General features: G+C 37.5%; 1 protein-coding gene across 2 annotated transcripts in view; it reads left to right on the top strand.

Moving 5' to 3' along the window:
- Positions 1–24,464, top strand: part of CARS1 (cysteinyl-tRNA synthetase 1) — a 37,655-nt gene extending 13,191 nt beyond the window's left edge. For both annotated transcript variants that reach the window (XM_086749038.1, XM_086749039.1), the window contains 16 exons: positions 905–1,045; positions 1,793–1,881; positions 2,982–3,103; positions 6,091–6,203; positions 6,740–6,868; positions 7,080–7,209; positions 7,528–7,631; positions 8,650–8,747; positions 10,158–10,347; positions 10,966–11,034; positions 13,922–14,003; positions 18,536–18,616; positions 18,994–19,061; positions 20,439–20,498; positions 21,758–21,841; positions 22,907–24,464. In XM_086749038.1, the coding sequence (XP_086605164.1) occupies positions 905–1,045; positions 1,793–1,881; positions 2,982–3,103; positions 6,091–6,203; positions 6,740–6,868; positions 7,080–7,209; positions 7,528–7,631; positions 8,650–8,747; positions 10,158–10,347; positions 10,966–11,034; positions 13,922–14,003; positions 18,536–18,616; positions 18,994–19,061; positions 20,439–20,498; positions 21,758–21,841; positions 22,907–23,041 (1,695 nt within the window). In that variant the 3' untranslated portion in view covers positions 23,042–24,464. The remainder of the gene's footprint in view (positions 1–904; positions 1,046–1,792; positions 1,882–2,981; positions 3,104–6,090; positions 6,204–6,739; positions 6,869–7,079; positions 7,210–7,527; positions 7,632–8,649; positions 8,748–10,157; positions 10,348–10,965; positions 11,035–13,921; positions 14,004–18,535; positions 18,617–18,993; positions 19,062–20,438; positions 20,499–21,757; positions 21,842–22,906) is intronic.
- Positions 24,465–26,373: the final 1,909 nt, after the last annotated feature.

Consider the following 26,373-nt stretch of genomic DNA (forward strand, 5'->3'; position numbering starts at 1 on the left):
CGTGTCTTGATGAATTAGTTGCAGTATAAATTGCTGAACATGCATTTGTGATATTCCAGTACTGGTGGCAGTTTTCTACACAAGTGTTTCTGTCTCTGACCAGAGAAGAAGATACAGCCCCCCAGAATTATGCTCAGGGTAATTTTTATCCAAAGGCTATTACATTTAGTGACAATAATCCTGTTGACTTTGTTGGACTTTGGTACTGTCCCAGTAACCAAGCCAGGCAATATAACTACTGCCTTTTAGTAATTAGTTTCCACTTTCGTCTGTTCTTGCTTTCAGATTATTTGTGATAATTACTGTAGGAAACATAGGGTATGTGCTCCCCTTTTGAGAAGACTCTCTCTCTAAATTATCTTTAAAAAAAAAAAGTTCAGCTATTCTAATATCAAGTGCCTTTTATAAAAGTTTATACTGACCTAACAGAATTGAAAAAAAACCACCTAAGCAATCACACCTTCTGGGCTATATCCTATTGTTAAAAAAACCCATCTTTTAATATAAGACTGAAATGTATGTTCAAGTTATTCTTTCAAATACTTTTTAGCAATGTGCAGAGTAAGGCTTCTGTTAGGATTATCCAGTCGTAATGGAGGTAACAGATGATGTGACATAACTGCAGGTCCTGTCTGGTATTTACAGTGTAAATTCCACATGCCTATTTAAGCAATTGATATCAAAACAGATATCACTTACCAGTTTATCTTCTTTCCTCTGTTTGTTTCATCCATATTTATGAAGGGCAATATGATAAAACTCTGGTGGAAGCGCGGATTACTCCGTATTCTTGGTCAAGTGTCTTTTTCCTTAAGCAAACCTCTCTGTTCAGAATAAGAACTTTCTGTGGAGTTTAAGCAGGGCAAGTGTTTAATCAGTTGCACTTACAATTATTGTTTTATAGATACTGTTGGAAGAAGCCAAAGATTTGCTGTCTGACTGGTTGGACACAAAATTTGGCAGTCAGGTGACTGACAATTCCATATTCTCAAAACTCCCCAAATTCTGGGAAGGGGAATTTCATAAAGATATGGAAGCGCTTAATGTAAGTAAACCAACTGTTTTTCTGTTCTAAAAGTGTATGTGCCATGCTTCCTAATTCCTAGGGTACAATATAGCTCCTTAATAGCTTTCAAAACCCTCCTATTTCAACCTTATTGATAAAGCATTTGCTTTAGTGTGAATAGGTAGCTGTTAAATTAGCACCTATTCTGTTCCCCAACAATCTTAAATCTGTTGTGCATGTTACCAGAGCCAGTTAACTGGTGACCAAGTTTGACATGTCCACTAGATCCCTTGCCCTTGGTGGAACATGATCTTATAACCGTAAACTGATCCATAAGTTTGAGATAGAGTCTGTTAGCTGCACAAGAGAGCCCTGCCAACCTCAGCATTTAGACTGACTGCTTGTCAGTCTTCAGCCACTAAGAAATTACATGATGATAACAATCAAGGACAGATTTCGTCTGTTACAGATGAAATGCTGTATCATTTGCAATGGTTCAGATCAGTGAAGGTTTATTTACCTGAAAATCAGAGGGACTTATTGCCTGTTCTGTCAGAAGTGCAATAAGTGGAAGAGCCGACACCTCCTGCAGCAGTTTGTTGTTAATGTCGCCTTAAAGGCTGAGGCAAAAATGGCCACAGCCCATTGTTTCCTAGCAGAAAGCTTGAAATAGGAATTGAGCCAATTTTTAACCAATTTATAATATATATATTTTTAGTGCATATTTTAATATGTATTAATATTTTATATATTAAAACTATATAAAATTTGACTTTTTATCTGTAGGTTTTACCTCCAGATGTTTTAACACGGGTTAGTGAATACGTGCCAGAAATTGTGGATTTTGTGAAAAAGATTGTGGATAATGGTTATGGGTAAGTTTGCTACTGGATGCTTTTGTTGCACGCTTATATTGTATGAGAGCTAGAATGATTGCTTTCGACACTTAACTGTGAATTGTTTTCTCTGTTCTCATATGCGATAGTAGTCTTTTCCAGAAGTAGTGTTTCATCAAATAAAGAAACTTCAGGTTCCTTTGCAGAAGACTTGTTGTTTCTCACCTGATTAAAATGTGCTATTCTATACTTCTTACGATGTCTTACAAAGAGAGAAGTGAGATTATTAAATTTACAGGGTGAAATCCTCAGTAATTAAAATAAATAGTTAAAGTCCCATTGACCTGAACTTTGACTCCTGGCCTTCAGCAATGGGTTTCAAAAATGGATGCCTGAGTAGATGGCTAGAAATCAGTTTTAAATTACAGAAGTTTAAAAAAAAAAAAGGATGAACTGTTTTTCTGCCAGTGTCTAATATTTGTGAAAATCAAGCTAATACTCTAGAAGTTCCTAAGTATCATGATAAATTCCTGTCTGAAATTATTGAGTTCTCTTTCTGTTAATAGCCTCAATTTTTCAACATGGATGTATTTTTGTTGTGACAAAAAGCAAACCTGTGGTTCAGACTGCCATAATTTCTCTTTCATGTTCTTCCTTTAAACCTACATTTGAAAATTTTCTTAAGAAGAAAAAAAAGGTTCAAAATTGTTTGCACTGAATTATCAGCATTTCTGGTGGTCCTAAAGCTTACCTTTGTGTCAAAGTTTTTATTATGGACTTACCCTTGTATCAAAGTTTTTATTATGGCTGTAGTGGGACAAAATCAGCAAATTGCAAGAGGACAAAATGAACTGTGAAACAAACATGATTCATATTGTATTACTGAAAAATATTAAAAGGGACCAGAAGCATTGTGGATATTTCTTCTCTTGGGACTATTTTCTGATGTCTCACTTCTTAAGCCTTTAACAAAGGATGTTAGTTGTTTTCCTAAACCTAAGTCATCTTTACAATACTAAACAATACCATACTGTATGTGGTTTCACTAGAGAACTTAAGTTTAAGACAGTGATTTTGGGGATAATATTTAGTTAAGTCGTGGTAGAAAGTTAGCTAAATAATGATCTTTAACTTTTCAGGTATGTGTCGAATGGATCTGTATACTTTGATACTATGAAGTTTGATTCTAGTGAAAAACACTCCTATGCTAAGTTGGTTCCTGAAGCTGTAGGTGATCAAAATGCTCTTCAAGAGGGTGAAGGTAAAAAGGGGAAATAATGTTTGCTTAAGTTGTTGAGGAAACTGATGATGTGTTGATCTCTTCAATTGATTTCACTGATGTTTGCATCAAAGTTACTGAGAGAGTTGAATGGTTCACCTGCTGCACTTCCTTTACCGATAGAATTCTTTTCCAAAGTTTTGTAGCTTGAGCCAGCACTTTCATGAAAGTTTTTAATTGGAAAATACCAAGAAGCGTTACTCTAGGATATTTTGGGGTTGGGTTTTGTTTGGTTGGTTGGTTTGGGGGTTGTTTGAGCAGCTCAGTCATTTGACTATAGCCCAGTTGTTTGTCTGTTCATCTGGTTCAAAGCAGGTGAAACAAAGACTTGAAGTTAGGTCTTCCACGTGCCAGGTGAAAACTCTCCACATCAGGCTGTTATTTAATGACAAATACTTGGGTTCCTTTTTCATACTGAGAGCTCTTTTTACTTTGTAGACCTTATTGGGTTGAACTGAACCCAAACACAGATCTTTTTTTTGAGTCAAGCCGTAGCAAAGGAATAGCTTAAAGTGCTCAGTAAACCAGACTCATTAGTTATCTGCTCCTAAGTTTCTACAGTTTTAGTAGCAAATAATCCACAAACTCTATCAGAAGAATATGAAAAAGTTTTTATATAACACTCATACTAGGTGAAATTAGGGCACTCATACTAGGTAACACTAGCAATATCTGAGATGTGCAATTTAAAATTGATATGATTTTTTTTTCTTCTTAATTCAAACCCTTATAGCTGAAATCTTCTATGTGAAATAAAATGTGCTAGCTTAAACCACCATCTTTGTGGTAACATGAATGTATCATTTCCACCACATAACCCGTCACTTTTGTTGAATGGATGTGTCCTTTTGCAAATAGGAACTGATGCTGGGTGATTAATATAACTAACCAAGAGTTTGCATGCATCAAGTTATTGCTTGTCAGCTTAGCTGCTTTGACTCATTTGTGATGATTGTCCTTACCCTGACAGATAATGTCATTTTGACTATTACAGGCAGCAGAAATGCTAAGCTTTGAAAGTTGCAAATGTAAATAAAAGCATAATACTTTTATATTTAAACTGCATAATGTTAGATATTCTAAACATTTGATTACAGGTATCAGATTACAGGTATCTCAACCTGTACGTCAAAATTAATTGACAAGTGTCGTAGTTCAGCCCTGCTCAGGACCAGACTAGGCAGTCTCTCTCTCACTCCCCCCACCCTTCGAGGGAACAGGGAGAGATAATATAAGAAAAAAAAGGCTTGAGGTTTGAGGTAAGAACAGGGAGAGATCATTCAGGTTACCGTTACGAGCAAAACAGACTCGACTTGGGGAAAACCATTTATTATTAAAACCAAAGCAGGATAATGAGAAAGAGAACAAGATAACTTCCCCGCACCCCTCCCTCTTCCCAGGCTTAACATTATCTCTACTACCTTCCCGCCTGAGCGGCACAGAGGGGAAAAGGGAATGGGGGTTATGGTAGTTCATCACACGGTGCTTTATGCTGCTGCTTCCTCCTCACATTCCTCCTCTGCTCCAGCGTGGGGTCCCTCCCACGGGCTACAGTACTTTGTGAACTGCTCCAAACTTGGGTTGTTTTTCCATGGGTGCAGTCCTTCTTGAACCAGCTGCTCCAGCATGGGCCCTCCACAGATTACAGCCTCCTTCAGGCATCCACCTGCCCCCGCGTGGGGTCCTCCACGGGCTGCAGGTGGATCTTTGCTCCTCCGTGGACCTCCATGGGCTGCAGGGGGACAACCTGCCTCACCATGGGCTGCACCACGGGCTGCAGGGGAATCTTGGCCAGGAGCCGCATTACTCCTCCCTCTCCTTCTTCACTGACCTTGGCGGCTGCAGCCGTTCCTCTCACATGAAATTCTTCACAATTGGCCTCAGGCAGACGCCTCTCAGGATCTCTTCACATCTCATCTCCTCTCCACTTCCTGCAGCCAGGCTGGACCGAGTTGGGCCCAGTCGGCTGCCCAGCAGGAGGCCAGAGGGTGAGGCCTGCAAGGCCCACAAGGCTTGTGCCTCCCTCTCTCTGCTTCTGCTTCTTCACATCTTGTCTTCTCTCTTCTTTTTTTTTTCTGTTTTCCCTTTCTTAAATATGTTATCGCAGAGACGTTATCAGGGAACATTCTACTACCAACTGGCTCGGCCCTGGCCAGCAGTGGGTGTGCCCTTGGCCCAGCCAAGTCCACCGGACAGAGGGGAAACTTCTAGCAGCTTCTTACAGAAGCTGCCACTGTAGTCCCCCCTCACGAAACAAAAGCAACACAAGAAGCTTAACCTGGACAATGTTGTCTTTAATCTCTCTTGGATTCTTATGCAGTAGGTGGTATTGTTAACCACTTTAAGTCTTGGACAGTACTGCAGAAATTGTAAATTCCCTGTGTTTTAAAGATGTTATAATAAGAGTACCACCTAGATGATCATACAGAGCTAACAGCAAATAGTGCATAATATATCTGTGATGGTAACAAAACAGTAAATACAGCTATTGACCAACTACCAGCCATTCTGTACAGCAACTGAGGTGAGGGGTGGAAGAAATATCCCATGATGGTGTTGTGTGTGCAGATTAAGACAATCCTAGTCTTAATTTGGATCCTTCTAATTTTGGAGTGAATTGATTCTGTAGTTTTACTTGTCTATGAGTATGGGGGGTTTTGTTTCTGTATTTCTTTTTCTGTAACTGCAATATTGGAAATGTGTCTGCAGAGAGAATGTAGATGAATCTCATGGCAAAACTTAGAAAGCAGTGCAGCTGATACTTGTTGACAGATTTCCTGCCAGCCAAACATTAATAAAAACCCCAAAGGATTATCAAGGTTAATTATGAGGAATTTTGAGGGATGAGGTTTTTTTCTTTTCTTTTCAAAATTTATTTTTAAATTCATTTCATGTGAGGTACAGTGAGGCCAAAAATAAGTAATGATGTTATTTAAATAACATAATATTTACATTTTCTCTTTTGAAAGGTGACCTGAGCATCTCAGCTGATCGCTTAAGTGAGAAGCATTCTCCAAATGATTTTGCTCTGTGGAAATCCTCCAAGCCAGGAGAACCCTCATGGGATTCTCCTTGGGGAAAGGTAAGTACGTTATAATAAGGATTTAGATCTTCTACACCTTGTTAAATAGCATGTTACACAAATACTTTGCCTCACCTCATATTAATAATGTATAGATTATGGGGATCTTGTATTCAATCCTAGATTCTGTTGCTGTGTTCATTTAATAATTAGAACGCGTAGCAATCTGTCTGATACTTTTTAAACACAGGTCTGCATGCAGACACATGATACTGTTACTGGTCATTTGTCCTCTCTTTATCTGCAGTAACTTCTATATCCTTTTTTTTCCCTTGTGATCAAAAATATTAGTATAATTTTTAAAAGAATAATAAGCAGGATAATCAAAGCATCACAGATGTATATGCCATGTTTGATCTTTAAATCCACCAGTATACTTTTATGAAGCTGAGACTGAGAATCTCTCTTTCTTGTTACCACTGTGTCTCCTTTCCTCAGGTGTGTGACTGCTTGGGGGCAGACCAATGAGGGAATGATACACAGGTGGGAGAGGAAGACAATTAATTAATAGCCAACTAATGTCTTTTTCTTAACAGGGTCGTCCAGGGTGGCACATTGAATGTTCTGCGATGGCTGGATCCATCTTAGGAGAGTCAATGGATATTCATGGAGGAGGGTTTGATCTCCGATTTCCCCACCATGACAATGAACTGGCACAGTCTGAGGTGAATGAACTGGCCTTCAGTTGCTGCAGTGAAAACAAACATGCTTTGCTTTGGCTGCAACTTACACAAATCCATCAATTAATTTTTAAAACTTTATGTGTGTTTTGTATAAGGATAACTGTGTTCTGAGGATTTTATTCTTAAATTATCCTACTTCATGGTATGTATGTAAACAGTCTTAGGTCTTTGGGGTTTTTTGTTTTTGCTGCAGGCATACTTTGAAAACGATCACTGGGTTCGGTATTTTCTGCATGCTGGCCACTTAACAATTGCTGGCTGTAAAATGTCCAAATCCTTGAAGAACTTTGTTACCATAAAAGATGCACTGAAGAAACATACAGGTAAAAATTACTTCGGAATTTGAATGCTTTGAGTGGTGACTGTGGTAATTTTGTTATTCAAGCACAGAACGGAGTTTCCAAGAATGGCTAACTTCCAGTGTCTGTTTTCTTCACTAACTTTAGCACAGCTTCTTTGTTCTTCTGTTCCTTGTAGGTATTATTTTTATGGATAATATTTTTTTTCTTTTTTGATAGATTTATTGATAGTAAGGGTATTAAAAATTATGTTCTTAGCCACTGCAGTATTGGAGGCCATAAAATGCTTTAGATTGTTAATATTATTATTATTTTCCTTGTTTATTTTAAAACTTTTAATAGCACGACAGTTACGGTTGGCTTTCCTCATGCACTCTTGGAAGGATACACTGGATTATTCAAATAATACCATGGAGTCAGCTATTCAGTATGAGAAGTTTATGAATGTAAGTAGGCCTTCCGTTCCTCCTCAGCTTTCTGAGCTTTATGTTGTCATATGTGTTTCAGTGAATAGAACCCAAAGACATTTAGGCTGTATCCACGTGACTTTGCCTTCTGAATTCATCAGTGGGATGTCACGGTATTTGTTCAGCTACCATTGAACATTCAAGTCACGTAAATTCCGCAGACAGCTACATTTCTCTGCAGCTGGGTGCTCTCTCCAAGTTTTGGCATCTCTGAGCAGCTTGGCACTTACACGCAAGATTAGTTTCTTAGTTCAGCTTGCTTATAGGACTCAGTCCAACAGACACTCTCATAACATGTCTACCAGATCAGACTTTACACAAATATAGCCAAAGGGGATGAGGGAGTATCATTCCTACCTTATCTCCTCATCACATGCATCGAGCATTTGCCTCTGTGCCCTGTGGGCACATGTGAAGGGTCAGGCACAGTTCCTTTCCCTGCTTAGTATGGAGCTGTGATTTAAACCCACGTTTCTTGTAAGGAGGCTGTACAGCTTTTTGAGAGCATTGATCTCGGTCTCTCCAGCTGAAGCTGTTCTGCTTTTTATGTAAAATGTTTGGCTTGGGCCACAGAATAAGAGAAAATGACTTTTCACCAAGCTGGATGCCCACATCAAACAGGCCCTCACTGTCAAGTAATTTTTATTCTTCAGCTTTCACTGCTAGCAACACACTTAAAAATCTGCCATGAGAACGCTTGCCTAAACTTTTTCAAAATGGTATTGTATTTGACCAGCAAGGTGTTAGAGTATCATAGTGTGTCATGCACACTTGGCAGAGCCAAGAAATAGAACTGAATTACAGTCCAACTGTGATTTACGGCGTTATGCAAAATGCGTGGGTTTCCTTGTTTTGACAGACATTCAGTAGATCCTGGCTGAAAAACAGTGTTGAAACCATAAACTTTAGGAGGCTAATTAAGAAATAGTGCCTTTTTGTAGTAAATATTGGTTGTGTCTAACTTAAACTGATTTTTAGCTATATTCTTATTTTATAGGAGTTTTTTTTAAATGTGAAGGATATTCTTCGAGCTCCCACTGATGTGACAGGCCAGTTTCAGAAATGGGAAAATCAGGAAGCAGAGCTGAACAAAAAGTGAGTGGAGTTCTACTTTTCCGTGAATACCCATTGTGTAGCTACGTTTCTTTTTTTTTTCACTTGCAAAATGACTTAGTATGTATATAGTAATATTTCTAAGTTTGTAGCATTTCCACTGAGTACCCCAACTCTGTACAAGCTAGTGAATTTAATCTTGCAACAGCTTTATGAAGTATAGATGAAATGGTTCATTTCCCTTTTGTTTATGTTAAGTACACTGGCATGCCCCATCGCCCTTTCTGTGAAGGGAAAGAGAACTTTTTTGTAGGCTAACTGTCATTTTCTTCACTACTTGAAATGCTGCCCTTCTATTTGAGAATTGGTTACAACTTGAAAAATAGCATTTTATACGTTTCAAAGTGCAGTGAGCAAACTGAGACAAACAGAAGTTAAGTGACATGACTGCAAGCGTAAAAGATCAGAGTGCCAATGTTTGACAATGTGTTACTGAGACAGACAGCGATAGCAATATTGCAGTCTTTCACTTTTATAGCAAAACTATCAGTATTGTTTGTAATACGAACAGCTTCCTGTATGACTTCTGTTATGAGTGAAATTTAAAATAGAAGCATCTTACGTTGCAGTACTAAAACTGTTCCTAGTTCAGTTCATTGTGGACAGAGATGTTGACTATTGAAGGACCAAGTGCAGATGCTTCAGTTCATTAAAATTTCATCTTCAACTTGAGGTTGGTAGAGAGAGCCCTTTTTTTTTTTTTTTTAAAAGGGGGAAGATAGTCAGTAACACATAGGTCAAAAGAAAGGGACAAAGGAGTGGGAGGAACAGAAGGTATGCTTCATGGATATTTGATTTTTGTCTCCTTTCTCTACCACTAGCCATTCTCTTTTCTCTGGAAAAAAAAATATGTTGTTTGAAACAGTAGTAGCCCTTGTATCATAAAATGGTACTTAATATACTGCCTATTCATGAACATTACAAAGGTTTACATTAATTTATTCCTTGTATCGGCTTGTAACAGCTTCATAACAGTTCACTTTGTGGTAAGTTAACTTCCAAACTGGTGCTCCTCACTGGAAAGATACTAAATAGAGTACTTAGCTGGTACGTAGGGATAGGAGAGCAATGCTGTAAAAAATTGGTAAGCACAAAAAAGCACAAATAAGCAATTTATACAGCTTTTAAAAACTAGTCTGAAAAGGTCAGTTACTGAAAAAGTGTTAGATGTAACTTATTTGGATAGTTTTTGCAAATTGGATTATCCTGCCTGCCTTTGTCCGCAGCAGCAAAACAGCAGCATTGTGATAATGCCTCTTTCTTGCTCATCTGTTTTTCTTAAAAAAGATTATCTCACTTTTAGGTCCCCTTACTCTTCTAACAGAAGTTCTTCAGAGTAGATTGCAGATACTTTTGACATTAATAGTAAAAAAAATATTTTTTTCTTCTCAGTTTTTACGACAAGAAAGCAGCAATTCATGAAGCACTGTGTGACAATATTGACACTCGCTCTGTCTTAGAAGAAATGCGATCGTTAGTCAGTCAGAGTAACTCCTATATTGCTGCAAAGAAATCTTCCAGACAAATGCCAAACAAACTTCTTTTAAGAAACATCAGTTCCTATCTCACTGGAATGCTAAAGGTATGTAATAGCAAGTAGTAGCGCTGCTATTGCATTGTGCGATTATAACTGTTGTATTTATCAAGTATGAAGGGATCTGTACAGTCTTTGTTTAAATCTCTTAGGAAACGAGGTCTTTTGCACACACCTCAACCAAAACAACCCTGAACTGCAGTGTGTGCTGCAGCCAGGAACAATTTGGAGTCTTTTATCATAGAGTAGTTTGGGTCTGAAGAGACCTTTAGAGGTCATCCAGTCCAACTCCCCTGCAAGGAACAGGGACATCTTCCACTAGATCAGGTTGCTCAGAGCCCCGTCCAACCTGGCCTTATGTTACTTCATGATTTCAGGTAATGTTTTGTTGAATAGTGGAGAGCAAGGAAAGTTAGACAGAAGAAAAAAAAATGAAGTCAAAATGTCCAATCTGACAGCTTTAAAGCTAAATTTGAAAGTTAGTGCTGTATCAATTAAAAACCAGAACATCATCCTATTAGAGCAGTGAACTGTGTGTTAAATGAGAAGTAGGTGGCTTCAAAACCCCAGTACATGTGATTTTGCTTAGTATTCGCATACCTTTGCCTTGATGTATAAAAACTTTTCTTTTTTTCTTTTTTTTTTTTTTTTTTCTCCCTTAATCAGATTTTTGGTGCCATAGCAAGTGATGACACAATTGGTTTTCCTGTTGGAGGGAATAGTCAAAACATAAATGTAAGTGAAGGACAAAGTACACTATAGAAAATTACTCTGTGTCCTTTGAAAGCTTAAGTTAGATAAAGTGATTACTTTACTGATGTGTAGCCGAATTATGTTCTTTCTGCTTTTAACGTTTGAATCTGAAGTAATTAATTGGCTTAGGAAGCAGGATTTTTATTTTATGACCGTTGGGGTTTTTTATAGGTTTGTTTGACTTAATGAGAGACAAATTGTATAGCAACCAGAAAAAGAATTATCTTGTCTTCTGAATTATGAGTCTGTTTAAGAAACCGCATGTTAACTACAGACAGAACATGCTAGAGTCTAAAGACTCATTACAAGTATTTGTATGTTAAGTAGTTTCAAAAATATAATTATACTGATTAAACTTCCTTGTGGTACACCAGAAACCAGCCTGGAGGCAGCTGGAGTTTTATCCGCATTTCAATCTCTTTTTCGGATCTTATTTGTAGCCACAGCTTTTATCTGGCCTTTGAAGACGGTTTTGCTTTGGTCACCTAGCAGTTCCACTGTGATGCAGAATTTTTCTGGAAGTACTTGGGAGATACCTGCTGAAAGTGCTGATGGGCCCTGTAATAACAGTAATGTTTTGTGGTGCAGGCAGGAGAAATAACTCCATATAAAAGCTGTCAACTTTGCCGTCTTTGCTTATGTGAAAAATTTGACATGGACAAATCAGTGCTGTTTTTCAAGTGGTTTTCTGCATTCAGAGGTGTGACCATATGTTTTTCTGTTCCTCCTTAGAAGGCATAATTAAAACATTGGTGATGTAACAAAAAACCCCAAACTTTTTATTCATCAAAGGAAGAGGAAAGCTTGCTTGTGGTTGAAGAATGTGAACGAGCGCACATGTGATAATTGCCAATGCAAATACTTACATTACTGTGCTGTGGAAATCTCCAGTAATGCTATAACAAGGATAATAAGGAAGATGCTCAGTATTCCATACCAAAACCCCTCAATAGTGAATTTTAATTTAGCTCAGAATTATTCTGAATTTCAGAAGAAAGGCAGCACCTTAACACTTACGTTTTCAGGGAAAATGAAAATTAAATTTGTATCTAGTGCTTAATTCAGGCAGTGCTTACAACAGATATGCTTTATGGAAGGATTTGCAATAGCTAAGCCCTTTCACTCCTTTCAAGTAATGTTGCCAACTGTAGTAGAGTCAGAAGAATCTTCTGCAGAAAGAATCCTGTGCTCACACCTGTTAGCCCACTTGTCAGAAGAATCTTGTGCTAACAGCTGTTACAGACAAGTTTCCTCACAGGAAGAAATTTCTGTTTTTATCATCTAAGACATTACTGGTTTTAAGCATTATAATATAAAGACACATAATATAACACATGTTTTGGCTATTTCATTAAATATTATACCTTCTTTCAGTCTTCCATGCAGATACTTATTTTTCTTAGCAAAAATTACCAGGTGAACATTTAAGGCTGGAAAACTTCTCATTAATTACAGAAGGCTGTGGATTAGGCCTGTTGTTTCTTTGTCTAAATTGGAGATGAAGGAAGCAATAGAGTCATTATGTCAAAAAAAAAAAAAGGCATAATCCTCTTCAAAAGCTCTGAAAAAACAACTAGCTTAATTATCATGGTTCAGTAATTTACTTGAAAGGGCATAGAAGATATTTGAAGTTAGAAAACCTCAGGTTCCATATTCGCATTTTCCAAATAAATTAAGCATTGCTGTTAGGTTAGTTATTCTGGAAAGAAAAATATTTCATTTTTAAATGTCTGATGAAGTAGTGACAGTACATGCTTTCCTGACACTATTCCATTTGCGTGTTGAGCTAGGTTCAGTGTAGAAGAGGTAGTGGAGATGTGACTGTTTCTCACTTTCCAGAGTCTATTCTTTCTGCCAGACTTGTCAGAACAGGTTCCAGTTGTGAAGCCGGGAGCATAGTATTCACATTTATGAACATTTTCAACGGAGCCCCTCAGCGCCTCTCATATAGGCATTTTTAGAGCATAACAGACTGTCTTGTCTGTTAATTGCACAGAAATTCATCATGGAGATTTAACAGATAGGAAGCACACGTGGAAACTGCAGGGGAAAAAAAAGTGTGGTCTCCCCTGCCCCTCCCCCACTTCCAAAGTAATGAAACTTTTAATTTAAGCAGTCCCCTGAGTGCCTGGCTTCTCCTCTTGAGATTCCAGAGGAGTGCTGGCTGACAGTGCTGATCTGTAGTCAGTTAAGTAATTGTTCACTGCTGTTCACTAACTGCTTGCTGTTGCTGTTCACTACCATTGAGAGCAGGATTCTCAGGACATTTTACTTTGAGCTTTCATGACCAGCATTTACTTACACCTGAAATAATTCAACAGCAATCTCTCCCCACTTTTTGTGGGCAAGGGAGTCGTGTGAGGAATACAGACAACTGCACTGTATTGAAACTAAATACAATTAGCGTGAGCTAACATCTGAAGAACAAATCTATGTTGGATTCAAAATAAGTCCGAACATCAGCTTCACCTGGTATTATATCCAACAAGCAGTTGGACTTAAGTAAGACAACATGGAACATGAAGGGGCAAATTCATCTGGGTGCTGTTTTTGTCCCTGTGCTGCATTATAGTTAGCTGGACTGTAGCACAACCCTGTGGAACTGATATATCAGTAACTGAAAGGAGACAAAAAAAAGAATGGGGAGAGGCAGAACTTCCCAAGTTTGTTTTATCTGCACAAAATGAAAATTGACAGCTAATACAAATTATTGTCTTTCCTTTGACATCAATAGAGCAATGAAAATTTTTATTGATTTTATTGACCTGAGGGTCAAGTTCCACCCAACAGCACATAAATATGAAGTGGGTAAAGACATGTTTTATATCTAAATGGTGAATAGCTAACTGTAGAAATAATTATCCTGCAGGTTGAATCTGCAGTGATGCCATACCTACAAGTTCTCTCTGAGTTCAGAGAAGGAGTACGACAAATTGCCAGAGAGAAGAAAGGTGAGAGTTAATTTTTTCCTGTGTTGTTGCACACGAGACTCAGAGGTTGTGGAATCAAACTGTGTGGGTGATCCAGCTGACATAGTCTCTCTTTGCTTAGAGAATAAAAGTAGGGCATCTCTAAATCAAAGCTGGTTTGAATATTTGCATCTCTGCTACCTGTCTCTCTAATTTGGAAATCTTTTACAGGCTGCTAAACTCATTTTCTTTTAATTTCTTAAAGAATCTAAAAGTTCTGGAATGATGAGGACTAGCTCTTGTTTCTCTAGATTAGGACACTCCCTGCTTTCTAGGTATGAAAGTACCCACGATCTCTTCCCCTAGGGAGCTTATGTTCTCTTAAAAGTGTAGATTGCTATGCAGTGATACTGTCTGTGTTTAAATAGCCTGAGATGTTCGTTCTTATTTGTTAGCATAGTTGGAATCGTAGCTCCCCTGAGGGTAATTGAGTGCTTTCTTTGGAGAATTCATTTGGGAGTTTGCTAGAAGTTGTTTTGGGCGCACTTTTTTTTCCCCATCTGTAAAGCTTTGATCATCCCATGTGTGTTGGCAGCAGAACTACATAGTGTTAAAAAGGCTGTTCCATTAAGTCCTCTTTGATTTTACTGGTTGATTAGTTCTTAATGGGGCTCTTAACTATTTTCTGCTGTTCCCTGTGGAATTTTACATGTCTTCAATATGTATTTGATTCTTATTTTTCTAAAACTTATTTACACTGAGATTTGTACTTGAAGGCAAAATGGGGCATTGTATAAAACATATATAAATAACCCATATATTATACGGAAATATAAAATTACTTGTAGTGTCTGACTGAGAACCTATTCAGTTGGCAAAGAATCTGAACTCTAATTCTGCTACTGTTTTGAGTTCTTCTAAGGGCTAATAAGTTTACCTTAAAAGCACAAAACTATTTGTTAATGTGACTGCTTAGCTATTACTGTCAAACTCCTATAGGCCTAATTGATGCTGAAAAATAGATTTATTAGTTCCAACAGCAAATATTTTTTGTAATTTGAATTGATTCAATAAGTTTGTGTGTATATCCTCAGCCAAAAAAGATAACCTTTTGTTCATTCAATATTTAACATAAATACTCATTTTATATGAGGCTTTTTTTCCCCTTGTGTTCTGATGGTCAAGCTCTTAACAATGGTAAGCTTTAAATATCACAGAGCTTCTTGTAGATCATTTTTAGAACATACTTTGCTCTAGACTGCTTACTGGCACTTGAGTTTCTTACTTGGAAGGTATTAATTTTTTCTTGCCTGAAATAAATTGGGCACTAAGAATAAAGCTGGATCTAGTTGCTGTTTGGTTGGAGTGTGGAGCAGTTATAGCACTCTGCAATTTGACTAGAGAGGCACCTTTCATTAATGTACTTGATATGTGGAAACTGAGTGGTGGTTGGCAGGACCTGCACTGTCAGGCTACTGATTTGTTTCCCTGTACCCATTAAATTCTTGCTTGCAGGAAGTATTAAATTACTGTAAAAGTTGTTCTGATTAATGGTTGGGGATATTGCCTCTACATGGTTGTAAGTGAAGGGAGTTTCTCCATCATAGCCCAATGCTGGCTGGATGGTGTTAAATACTAATTAACGTGATCTGTATTGCTTTAAGTATTCTCAGAGGTTAAATGAAAAGTATGCTGCTTCCGTAAAACCTGCAGAGTAATACAAGTGCCCTCATACATATACATATAACTTTAAAAATTTTATCTGTATTTACAAAACATTTGACAGAATAGCCATTTGTAAAACTATGTTTTTCAGAAGGAATCAAAATTTATATACTTTACAAAAAGTTTACCATCATTCAGAACAGCTATCATTCAAACAAATAAATTAAATAACATTTAGTTTATAAATTTATGAATGAAAAATATCATTCAAATAAAATAAATTCTCGATTTTATAAGCTTATTAGTATGCAAATTGGAGACCTGTACTGATCATTTGCAGTTGAGTCATGACTTAATTTGTGAACATATCTAGCAATGATGGTAAACAGGAAAAGGAAAACACTGTGCTTCCTGTACAAGGGAAAGAAATGCAGAAAACGTCTGCAAAAGACATCGATGATTGGTTGGTCAGAACATCTCTGTAGTGTGCATACTGACATTTTACTTGAGTACTCGACCAACCGCAAAGACCCCACGTCTGCAAGGGTGCACAGATCTGTGCTCTAGTGCAGCCGCTAATGCTTGGGAAGAATTCTCATTAGCAACCAATTGTTATTTAGATGTTCGAACAGGAGCAAGTCTCTTCAGGTGTTGTTGGTTACTTTCCTCAGGACATCTTCTTAAATTGACTACCCTGTGGTAAAGGTGTCCATGACTGAACTCTGCCTGCATCTTCATTTCCTGCCATGGGTGCTGGTACCATGTGGTATCTTGCTCTAAGCTGCTTCTAAGTGTGAAACCCTCTGCCCTCTTCCTGTATATCATGAGTTGGCCAGAATTGGGACACACTTGATCGTTGCCACCATGCCTGCTCTTGTCTGTCACTGCCAGTCTTAACATCCAGCATTCTCAAGCTTAAAAGCTCCTCCATTTCCTCTCCATCACAGCATTCCCATTCACAACAGCACAACATCTGTTTCACATCCCAGACTCTCTGGCTTGAAATTCACAGAAAATGTGAAAAGAGGTCTGGGAAATAGTCAAAGGCTCAAGGAGCGCCTAGCTGCCAGGGTCTTCGTTTGCACTGGTGATAAGGCACTATCCCACTGGTTTCCTGGTCACTGTCCTCAGTGAGTATAATGGCTTATGTCTTGGGGCAGCCCATAAACAATTCCCAACCCAATCCCTAAACGTCTTTGCTCCGGAGGTACCACATGCAAGAACAGGCACATCTCAGCCTTAAGAAGCATGGTGCTGACTCCTCTGGATGACAGAGGATTGATCAGAGGATGTGTCTTTTCATAAGTAATACATGTTTTGTTATAAATTTCTCCTTATTCTCTACCTTGATGGATTTCTTCTTCTTAAACTTTCAATTAATTATGATTTCGGATAAGTAAATATTTATAACTGAGCAGATGATGTTTTATTGGCAGTAGGTGTATCTGATACATTCTTGATAAGATATGTGTAATTCCTTTGCCTACCTTGGAGTCAACACTTTTTTAGTGTTAACAGACAGTGAAATAATCTTACCCTTTGTTTACCTTAATGGCTTATTTAGAGTTGCATCAAACATGAATGCGGTTCACTGTGTATAACTGCTCTGGATCAAGATAAATAACGGCTTAGTTCACAGCAGACAAAAGAGCTTTTATGAACTGCAATGCTTTTCTATACAAAGACAGAGCTGCAGAGCACTACCGTGCAGTGAAACAGGGCGGCTGTTCCTTTTTATGGTATTAGGATAGTCAGCGCTCTGTTCACTGTTCAGCTCTCCAAGGCTCTGAGAATTATGGTGGAGATGAAGGCTCAGGTACTTGTATCTACCGATACATGCAGTGTTTAGTACAGTGTCTAGATGGTAACTTCTACTGCCAGAATTATTACCTTTGAGACTCCTATTACTGTTTAGGTTTAACTACCTGAGAGTTGCTGAAAGAGAGAACACTTGTTTATTATAAGCACAGGGCATCATCTAACCCAAGTATCTATCTTGTCACACTTGGTAAGCATTTCCTCCTAAATATAAGGCTGTCTGTAAAAAAAATGCCAGGGACTTAAGTTCACAACAGCAACATATTGGGTCTTCTTGATGCATTTAGTTCCTCTTAACTGTTCTGCTGCTTCTCGGCTGATACAATTTCTTATCCAAGTTAATATCTTGTATGAAGATTTATTTTCCTCTTAACGCCTGATAGCATCTGTTTCAGCTAAATCTTGAGTTCTTAACCATTTGCTGTCATCAAAGGCTCTTTGATAAGTTTGCAAGAAAAAAAAAAAAGTTAGTCATGACGTCCCAAAAGCTAAATCAAAACTCTGTTCTGCTGCAGCTAGCTTGCTTGAAAAAAACAGGTTGGTCATACTAGGTGGTGAAGGTAACTAGCTGTAGAAACAGAGGATGTTTGGATTACAGTTGCTCTGATAAACGTACATGTAGTTTTCAATCCAACAACATCATAGTCCTTCAAAGGCACTGTTAGATGTAGCACAAGATATGTTAATTTGTGATTTTTCTAAAAAAGGGTTCTTAACCTTTCTTATTGGAAATTCTGCAGCAACCATTAGGATCTTCCAGAGTCATATATCCTTCTACTATATCCTGGCAGAATTGTTGCATAATTTCTGAATTGCCTTGGATTTTCTTTCTGTTCCCCTTCAGGAACAACGGAGATACCTTGGAAGAAATTCACTAATTTACAGTGACTGCAAAGAAACGTGTTGCTTCTCTGTGTAGCTGAAAGAACACAGAGCTTATTTAAAATTTATAACTTTAAAACAAAAGACCTTTCTTTGGCCTATGTAAGAGAGTGGCAATTTCTTAATTGTATTTAAATAACTATGTAGCAGGATAGAAGTGTACTTTAACCAAATCTTACTTTACTAAAAGTATTTTTCATGCTCTGTAGTAATTGAAGTGCTGCAGTTGAGTGATGCTCTTCGAGATGACATCCTTCCTGAACTTGGTGTTCGATTTGAAGATCATGAAGGTACCCAATTATATGTCTTCCAACTCTGTGGGCAGCTGTTTTTATAACCTTACTGTTTTCATAGGAAATGGGAAAACAAGATTAATCTGGAATAATCCAACAAACTGAAGGACTACAAAGCTATAGCATATCATGTTTCTGATATATTAATATATATTATAGAACTATATATTGGAATATATGTATACAATATAAAAACAGAAATTGCATTCTTTTTGATCTTTTTGTCTAGCATGTAATTTCTTAGTCACTTTTGAGTAGTTACTCAGTTGTATTTGCATTCAGCTTGCAAAATGATAACAGTTATCACAGGGTAAATACATTTATCTTTGACTATTGAGCATTGGAAACTCATTCATCTGTTTTTGCTTCTTTAGGACTTCCAACTGCGGTTAAATTAGTGGATAAGGAGATATTATTGAAAGAAAGAGAAGAAAAGAAAAAGGTTCTTATTTTAAGCATTCTATATTTTTAAAATTTAAAGTAATGTGTTAGCTATGGATACTTCTACACTTCTTTGATAACTTGTAAGAAAAATCTTAACAGCCTAGCTACAAGGAAAATAAGAGAAGTGATACTAAAATTTGAGTGTTCAGGAAAATAATTTTTGGAACAGTAGCTTCTTGAAAATTTTGTATGGGACCTAATGAGTACCTCTTCAGTTTTTTTTGTTTGTTGGACCTTCATATAATTAAGGGATGTTGAGTACTGCATGCATACTGTCTTATCTCTGAAAGAACAATTCTGATGAGAAGCTAATCCGGACTTTCTTTGTCTGTACAAATGAAGTTGACATTTTCCGTAGATCTAGACTGTACTTACCTGATACGTGAGAACAAAATGCACTGGCTAAATCTTAATTAATGTAGTACAGCTGAGTGAGATATTTAGGGTGTGGGGGCAAGAATTCACATGTTACTATAGAAAGATTGTGAATTCTAATTCACATGCACAAGGTCTGTACAGAAACTCTCATTTTGGCACTTCCTTGCATTAATATTTGACTTTGTAACATTTAAAAGTAACACTTCATATGTCTGTCTTCAGTTTTAACAAATAATAAAATTGCATCGTGACTAGAAATGTTTGGAAGACTTTCCAACGTTTCTCCTTCCATGTAAATGATTTTTAGAAAAGGGAGAAGTAAAATGTAGTTTCAGCCAATTCCAGATGTTTTCATCTGGACATTTGAAGGCAGCTTGTATATAGCTGCTGGGTGGAACCTGCAGCTAGAGTACATTTTCCCTGGAAACAGTATTGTGTGCATTACTGCAGAATCCTCGGAGAACTGATAGGTCTCTCCTAAGGAAGTGCAAGATGAGATTTTTTTTTTTTTTATTTATTTTTTTTAAAGTTTTATAAGTTGGCTAAATTTGGATTGTTGTTTCCCTAGGAACATCCAGGGATACAACTGCTTTTTGAGAAACTGTAATGTCTTGACAGTTTGAGGCAAGAGCTTAAAATATCAGTGAAATATGGTCTTTTTTTAAAGTCATTTGCAAAACATTTTCCCCCATGAAATGGCAGGACCATTTATTTTACAGGCTCTGTAGGTATTCTTTTATATGCATACACTTTGCATGCAAAATGCATTCTGAACAGTTAAAACTGATTTAACCTTGAATAAAAGCAAATGAAATTAAAGGTGTACAGTGGGAAGTATCAGACAATCCTAATTATAAGGCATGGTGTGTTTGCTGCGGGTCATGCTGCCAATTCTGTCTGTAATTAGATATCCAGGGAGCTAGCTGGCTCAGATTTGTAGAAAACAACCAGATTAAGTAGTTAGTTACCTTTTAGTCATTAACATTGCTTTTCATAGGTTGAAGAAGAGAAAAAAAGGAAGAAAGAAGAAGCAGCCAGGAAAAAACAAGAGCAGGAAGTAAGTGTTCAGATTGTTTTAATCTGGTTTTGAAGAAAAGTGTTAGCAGCAATAGTCAACGTGCAGGAAAGATTACAGTAGAACACAGGCTCTCTGCCTGGCCTTAACTGGGGCTCTGTTATTATTTATTTTTTTTTATCTACAGTTTCCTGCTCAGAATGACTTTGGCTTGCAGTTTAGATTTGCATATTCAGCTCCTATTATAGAGAAACCATCTCAGAAAACATAACTAAAGGCTGCAAAAGCCTCTTGGAAGAACTTGTAGCACTTATTTCAGTCTGTAGACAGCATTGCATGCCTGTTTGAGAAGATTTTGCTTGTGTCCTTTATTATTTTCTTCCCTTTCTGCTGTCATAGGTATGTGTGAAAATGTGGGGTTTTTTTTTTTTTTTTTTTTTCATTTTAAGAATCCTTCTGTTCCCTATGATTGAAATGTGCTTTGTAAAAACATTTTATCTCTACAGTTGGAATTGAGATAGCTCAAAGGTTTTAGGCTTTGGATGAGGAGTAGACAGCCAGAGGAGATAAACTCATAGGAAGAAAAGATTGTTTGCCATGCTGATGACTCTAACAATATATAAAATGTGTTCCTCGGTTAAAAGAGGAAGTAAACTTTTAGAGAGCACCACGTACAGAGAGAAAAACAGATAAATAGCATTTATCATCCGCAAATTGCAAGTAGCTTTTTGCATTCTTCCAAAAAGGTGATTCCCTTCCATTGGGCCTAAATTACTTGGAAAAGATTGAGATGTGCTTGTTTACAGGTAACTGAAAATTCAGTTTCTTTTCAGTGCAATTACTTGCATCCTGATCCTGCTGTGACCTGCAGAGAAACCTGTGCTTGTCAGCAGGAAACTGTTGATAAAGGTGGTTCCCTTTACAGTGAGTTAATCGCTGAATATTTTTTACTCATAGCAACTATTCACTTTGTGGTTACATCTAAGACACTAAGGAACCAAATTAGCAAAAATCAGATGTAGCTTTTGGAGTATATAAGCGAGTTATTTTGAGTTCCTGCAATACATCTACTTTATTAAGTGGTTCTCTACAGATTTAAAACATATTTCCCCCCCCCAACAAGCACAGTTAAGACTTATCAAGTTGTTCCTCACTGAAAGTTTCTTTTCACATGATAAACAATTGTGAATTAAATGCTCTTTGATTTTCAAATTCCAGTCTACTTTTCCTTTTGCATATGTGACAGGTTGTCAATAATTAACTGTGATGCTAATGCAGTTAATGCACGTTTTACGTTACAGGCAGCAAAACTGGCTAAAATGAAGATTCCGCCACATGAAATGTTTAAATCGGAACATGACAAATATTCTGTGTTTGATGAAAACGTAAGAGACTTTTCTTTAGATAGGGACTGGTTTTCCTTCCCCAGTTGTACATAAACAGTTGAATGTGTGCAGTGCTATTAACGTGGTGGGAGGAGGGAAGGAGAGAAAGAAAAGGGGATATATTAATTTTGTTGCACACACCTTGCATTGGGGAGCAAGGCTCAATAACTGTTAGCCATCATTTCAAGGGTGATTTCATTGTACATTGGTCTCCTTTGGCCCCTCTCATTGCAGAGCAAAATTCCCCGTAGATATTTTGGGTAGGAACATGTATGATGTCTGTTCACAGATTTATTACCCTGTTGCAAGGCAAGGAATTCACTTGCAAGTACAAACTCTCCAATTCTGCTAAAACTGATTCAGACGGCCATTTTGTTCAGAGCGGTTTCCTTTCTGGTTCTGCCCACTGTTTTGTTCTCTCCCGGCACAGGATCTCTGAAGGGGCTATATCGATAACTTTGCTCTTGATTGCTCCCCTCGAGGATAAATGGTATTAATTGGAAAACATAAAACACTGTTTCTTCAGTGCTTGATCTGGAACATTGATCTTGCTTCTGCCTGTCCTCTTCACCCATGCAAACTCAGGCCTGGGGGGGCAATTATGTATAGAGAGTGTCAATACTGGAAAATACCCCTGCAAGCCAAGGAGAATGTCCATAAAAATTCTGACCATACTTTCTCCAGCGAGAAAATCTTTTACTGTTTTTGCTTTAAGCCTTGGATTCAATACGCTAGTATGATTAAAAGTGGTCTCTTAACCATCTGTTTAGGGATTAGTCATTATTCTCTTAAATATAACCATCTAGAAATCAGTTGTCTAAGCTCCCCTTACTTAGTACAGGACAGAAAATAAAGACACCCTTTGCCCTTTCATTAACGAGGAAGGGAACCTACACAAATAAAGTTAGTTGTCAAACTTCTAGGTGCCTAAAATTAGCCAAGATGCACCCTATCCTGACAGCCTGTCATTATGACATTATCCCCCTATCTTATTAAAACACTGATCCATAAGAGGCAAAAGCGGTCCAAGAATTTATCTTAATTTTTTTTTTTTTAATATTTCAGGGATTTCCCACCCATGATGCAGAAGGCAAAGAACTCAGCAAAGGACAAATTAAGAAGCTAAAGAAACTTCATGAAACCCAAGAAAAGCTATACAAGGAGTATCTACAAATGGTTCAGAATGGAAGTGCAAAATGAAAACAACAGGACTTTTAAAAATTTTAGAAGGCGAGTGCTGGGTCACCATTGAAGAAGTGAGCATGTACTGATGCTCCAGTTTCTGTTTACACTTTCTATTATGTGCAAAGTAAAAATCCTGTTTACGTGGATTAATAATGTCATCTGGAAAGTCAATAAAAATCCATTCTTAAAAAAAGCCAATCGGTAAGAAGTTTCTTCATAACAACAGTAGCAGGTTGAATGGTTGCCAGTTCTATCTGGGAAGGTGCTGCTCAGTCAGCAAATCCACATAAGGATTCTTGTTTATTATAGCCGTCCAGGCTTTAGTTAATTTGTCCTGCATACTGATCTCTATCTAAAACCCACTGTAGCTTGCATTCTGGAATATGTCACAGTCAGCAAAATTTACTACTGAATAGGAGCTGAGTAATTTGTCCCACATTAAGAACAGTATTTTCCAGATGACTTTAGTATCTTTACATAAGCAGGAAAAACTGGGTAGTTCCACTATGATACTTACTCTCGCTGCTGTTATTAAAAACTCCTGTAAGTATACCCAGAACACTTTGCATAGTAGAAGCTAACAGTCCCTTTGTTGCAAAAGGGAACAGGTCATCATCTTTGCTCAACCTGCAATTGCAATCAAGTGGGTAAGTACAAGGCAAATGCATTGAACAAAGAGGTGGGAAAGACATGAAGGGCTAATGGTGCAGGCTGGTGCATTCTTGGAGCTATCCCTCCAAGGAAACAGGAGTGCTGCCAGAGTACCTGATTACCCACAGTACTCCGTACCTAATTACCTGTTCAGAGCCAAGGGGAATTAACAGAGAGTTTCTAACTGAGATACAGTTTTGGGATTGGTTTGCAATTAGGCAGTACAGCTATACATCGCTTGTTATTCAAGACTGATGTTTTTAACATGACTATTTAACCCTGACTTAATAATCTTTCTGATGTAGTGTGGTTACATTATGTCTGCAAGGACAGTTCTCTGTTGCCTAATAATGCATCTCACTGGCTGTAGCTACTAAATGAACTAAAGTTCATGAAATCCTAAAAAATAGCTCACCTACTTCACAACTGCATGTAACAGCTAAGTGTCTGATATGCAGAACTATATCCATCCACTATTCTTAATCCTCAAGGTGACTTGCAGAAGGTCATACTGTGACACCTCTGTTCTCTCAACTCTAAGGTTCATAGTATAACCATTAGGCTGTATTATTTTCCTTAATTAAGAGTTAAAACATCTTTGATTTTTCTATATTTTTTTATGTTTATATTCCTCATTCTGAGGAACGAACGTATTTGGAGTAACAGAAAGGTCTAGTTGTTTTTTTCCAATTTGTCTGTATTTACCGTTGAAAATATATGTTAACATTAAGGTCAGTAAAGCACATGCATCTTGTATGCAGAAAATAAAATCTGTTGTAAAGTACAAGTTGTATGTGACCTTTGTATAGTGGGAAGAATATAGAGCTTGTCTTTATTCCACAACCATCTTTTTGAAATGTGGTTTACAGAGCTTTTCCTGCAGCTTGCTATTACTAACTTAATTCATTTAGCATTCAGTATTTGATTATCCTGCTAAATTTTAATTACTTGTATAAATGCATGTTTAAACTGCACAGGTACTTCACATGGCCAGCCATAGCCACCAAGGCAAGTTCTTCATCCTTTGGTCTGTGAACAGAAGAGAATCAGTTGCGTTTTTACACCATTCTAGATTCTAACCCCCTTCAACATTATCAGCTCATCGTTTTCTTCTCAGCATGCTCCCCCAAGATGCATGTGCACTCAGGATATCCTGATTGGATATGAAGGGATGGGATGGGCCTAGGCTGCAGTCACAAGATGCTGCTTCTCTGACAGACAAGGTTCTCCAATTCCAAACTCCCTCCAGTCCTAGACAGATTCCAGGGCTAGTTCTGCAAACTCTACTAGGAATCCTAGACCTGAATAATTTCTAAGCACAGAAAAGACTTCACTTTCCTGAACGTGAACTGCTTCTGAAGTTGCTACTTAATGTTAAATAGTGACAGCAATTTGCTTACAGAAATTATTTTTGGTGATCCAAATTAGCATTTCATTAAAGCTAGTTAGTATATAACTGTGGAGAGGATGCTGTTAATCCATTGCTGTCCTGGATTCTAGTTTCTTTATGATATTCCCATGATAACATCCTGGCTTTTCCCCCCACACATTATTTTTTTCTCCTCCCACTATGTTGTCAGTAGAACCTCATTCAATTCTATTCTATTTTACTACATCAATGTAAAAGAATTTTAAACAGAATGCCCTTTCCCCTTCCCAAATGTTTCATTTTGTTTCTGAGACAACTCTCCTCACATAGCTCATAGGAGCATTTCAGACTCACATTCTCCAAAGGTTACCTTCCATTTTTTCTGTATGCTTCCCACATGCACACACTGCTTCCCCCCTCAGTATTTTTTTTTAAATTCATAATTAGTCATGTCAGATAAGGGTCTCTGCTGTATTTACTGGCCCATTAAAGTCTTATTCTACCTCTAAAATTATTTTCCTCATGCTTGCCATTTTTGTGTTTTGTCTGATTGTCAATTTGATTGTTTTAAACCAAGATGATATGAAAGAATCCTTATCGGAAGCATCAGTGCAGCTAAAGTCATCTTTCTTTTCTGCTGCAGCATAACAGCATCCCTGACTTTGAATTATCTTTGAATGCAATCAAAAGTCTCCTGAAATCAATGGGATTCTTTTCATAGGCATCGTAAGGATCAGAGCCTTTGAAATCTTCTCTCCAGGCTCACCCTGTGTCTTGGGTGATCATTGTTCTTCCACACAGCTACTTATTCTCCCCTGCTTTTTATACTGCTTTGCTGTCTAGTTTATGCACTTTCAAAGTGGCTTTCTTCAAGCAGTCTTGTCACTTGAGTCCTCCAGCAGTAAAGCCCTCAAAACCTTCCCATACTTGAACTGGTCTTCCAGTTGCAATTTTCTCTTCCTATCTGTTTCAGCTGTTCTTGGAAGTCAGCATTGTCAGCATGGAAAATGTCCGCTTTATGAAGCACCTGTGAGTTCGTTGACAGGCCTAAGTATTTTCTATTAAAAAAAAAAAAAAAAAAACAACAGCACACAAATTGGGAACTCCTCCTGTAAATAAGCTGCTAAAATATTTTACCTTTATACACAAACAGGAAGTTAATTCATTCTCTCCATATAAAATCAGACTTTTGCTCATGTTTTTTTCCAAAAAGCAGCAGCATAATAAAAACCATGACTTTGGTAAAGAGTTAGAAAAATAGACTTACTCTCCTAGAATTTGCTTTAATGAAAAAACAAGCTTCAGAGCAACTACAGGTCAGTTACTT

The sequence above is a fragment of the Chlamydotis macqueenii genome, chromosome 5 (assembly GCF_036417535.1).
Source record: "Chlamydotis macqueenii isolate bChlMac1 chromosome 5, bChlMac1.mat, whole genome shotgun sequence".
Classification (NCBI taxonomy): domain Eukaryota; kingdom Metazoa; phylum Chordata; class Aves; order Otidiformes; family Otididae; genus Chlamydotis; species Chlamydotis macqueenii.